Source organism: Nicotiana tabacum, chromosome 4 (genome assembly GCF_000715075.1).
Source record: "Nicotiana tabacum cultivar K326 chromosome 4, ASM71507v2, whole genome shotgun sequence".
Lineage (NCBI taxonomy): Eukaryota > Viridiplantae > Streptophyta > Magnoliopsida > Solanales > Solanaceae > Nicotiana > Nicotiana tabacum.
Window position 1 is genome coordinate 58167792 of NC_134083.1, and position 1572 is coordinate 58169363.

The following is a 1572-nucleotide window of genomic DNA, read 5'->3' on the forward strand; positions in this document are numbered from 1 at the left end:
ATGACAAACGATAATAACACCAGTGCTGATGCGACTTCTTCTACTCCCTCACACCTAGTTTTCCATGTATATGATTATACCCATCCATGTCACCCCCTATATGTCCATCCATCAGACGTGCTGGGAACTTCCTTAGTTTCCAGTCCTTTTGATGGAAGTTGTTATGGCAATTGGAGATGTAATGTCCTAGTTGCTTTGTATATTCGTAACAAGCTATATTTCATTAATGGTACTTCTCAAAGACCTCCTGAAGGTTCTCCTCTAGCCAGACAGTGGCAACATTACAATGACCTTGTGGTCTCTTGGCTGACTAACTCTATGTCCAAGGAAATATCTAGTAGTGTTGAATACTCTGAGTTTGCTAAAGATATTTGGACTGAGTTAGAAGAGAGGTATGTGAAAGCTGCTGGTGCTAGGATCTTTGCGCTAAAGAAGGAACTGGCTCATATTTCTCAAGGATCCAGGGATATAGCATCATATTTCAACAAAATTAAACAAGTATGGGATGTGATTGCATCTTTGTCTGCTGGGAGAGTTCGAATGTGTACTTGTGGGGTAAGTCTGCTGAAGATGAGGAACAAAAGGTCTACCAGTTCCTTATGGGACTAAATGATACTTATGTCCAAACAAGAAGCAACATTATCATGATGAAACATTTGCCTTCCATTGGTAATATATATGGGATTTTGCTATCTAATGAGAAGCAAAGGCAAGTTTCTGCTGGAACTCAATTTGCCTCCAATTCTGTTTCTTTCAGTGCTGGTGTATCCAGGCTTCCTCCCTCTCCCAAAATAAATTTTGACCTCAAAGGTCTGGTACTACCTCTAAGGCATTTTTGGAGCTTCACATGTCTACTATTGTCTGCAAGTATTGTAAGAAACCTGGACATATCATTGATAAGTGCTATAAGCTCCATGGCTGTCCTCCAAACGTCAAGTCAAATAGATCTCCTCCTCCCAGAAGGTCTGCTGCCCATGCTGAAGTGGATACCTCTGGTGTTTCTGCTATGTCAGCTGGTCCTGAAGGTGCCTCTGCTCCTGAACAGTCCTATCCAGTTTCTGGTCTTACTAAGGACCAATATTGTCACGCCCCAAACTCGGGGAGCACGACCAGCACTCAACCGAGAGAACCCGGCTGAGCAAGCCTATTAGATTTTCTCCTACCCAAACTCATCCATGAATAAAGAGGAGATGTACTCCATTAATCATTCACTGAAAAGATTTTATTAACAACTTCCTTTTTCATTCTCATTAGTAGCTTTATTCATAATTTCCAAAATATTACGAGTTTATAAAATTAATGAAAAACATGATTTCCAAATACCAATGACCTTGTAAGTTCAATTCCCAAATTCAACCACAACCCACAACCTGTCTACGGAGCCTCTAAATATAATAGAAGAGTAATATGAAAATGCCGACAACAAGGCTCCGGCTATACCTCAAAATACAGTACATGAGAAGAAAAGATACATGACCCCGAAATGAAGTGGGGCTCACCAAATCAGCTGAAAAGAGTGCACTGCTATCACTGATCAATGCCGCTTGCTGTAGAACCACCTGCATCCATTAA

At 41.0% G+C, this 1572-nt stretch overlaps 1 protein-coding gene across 1 annotated transcript; it reads left to right on the top strand.

Moving 5' to 3' along the window:
• LOC142179939 (uncharacterized) lies at positions 1 to 609 on the top strand. Its single transcript, XM_075250839.1, has one exon. The coding sequence runs from the start codon at positions 1 to 3 to the stop codon at positions 607 to 609; it is 609 nt and encodes a 202-aa protein (XP_075106940.1).
• The last annotated feature ends 963 nt before the right edge of the window (positions 610 to 1572 follow it).

Bases quoted from the DNA above. Each gene is read 5' to 3' on its own strand.
- LOC142179939 (XM_075250839.1), top strand. From the start codon at position 1: ATGACAAACGATAATAACACCAGTGCTGATGCGACTTCTTCTACTCCC.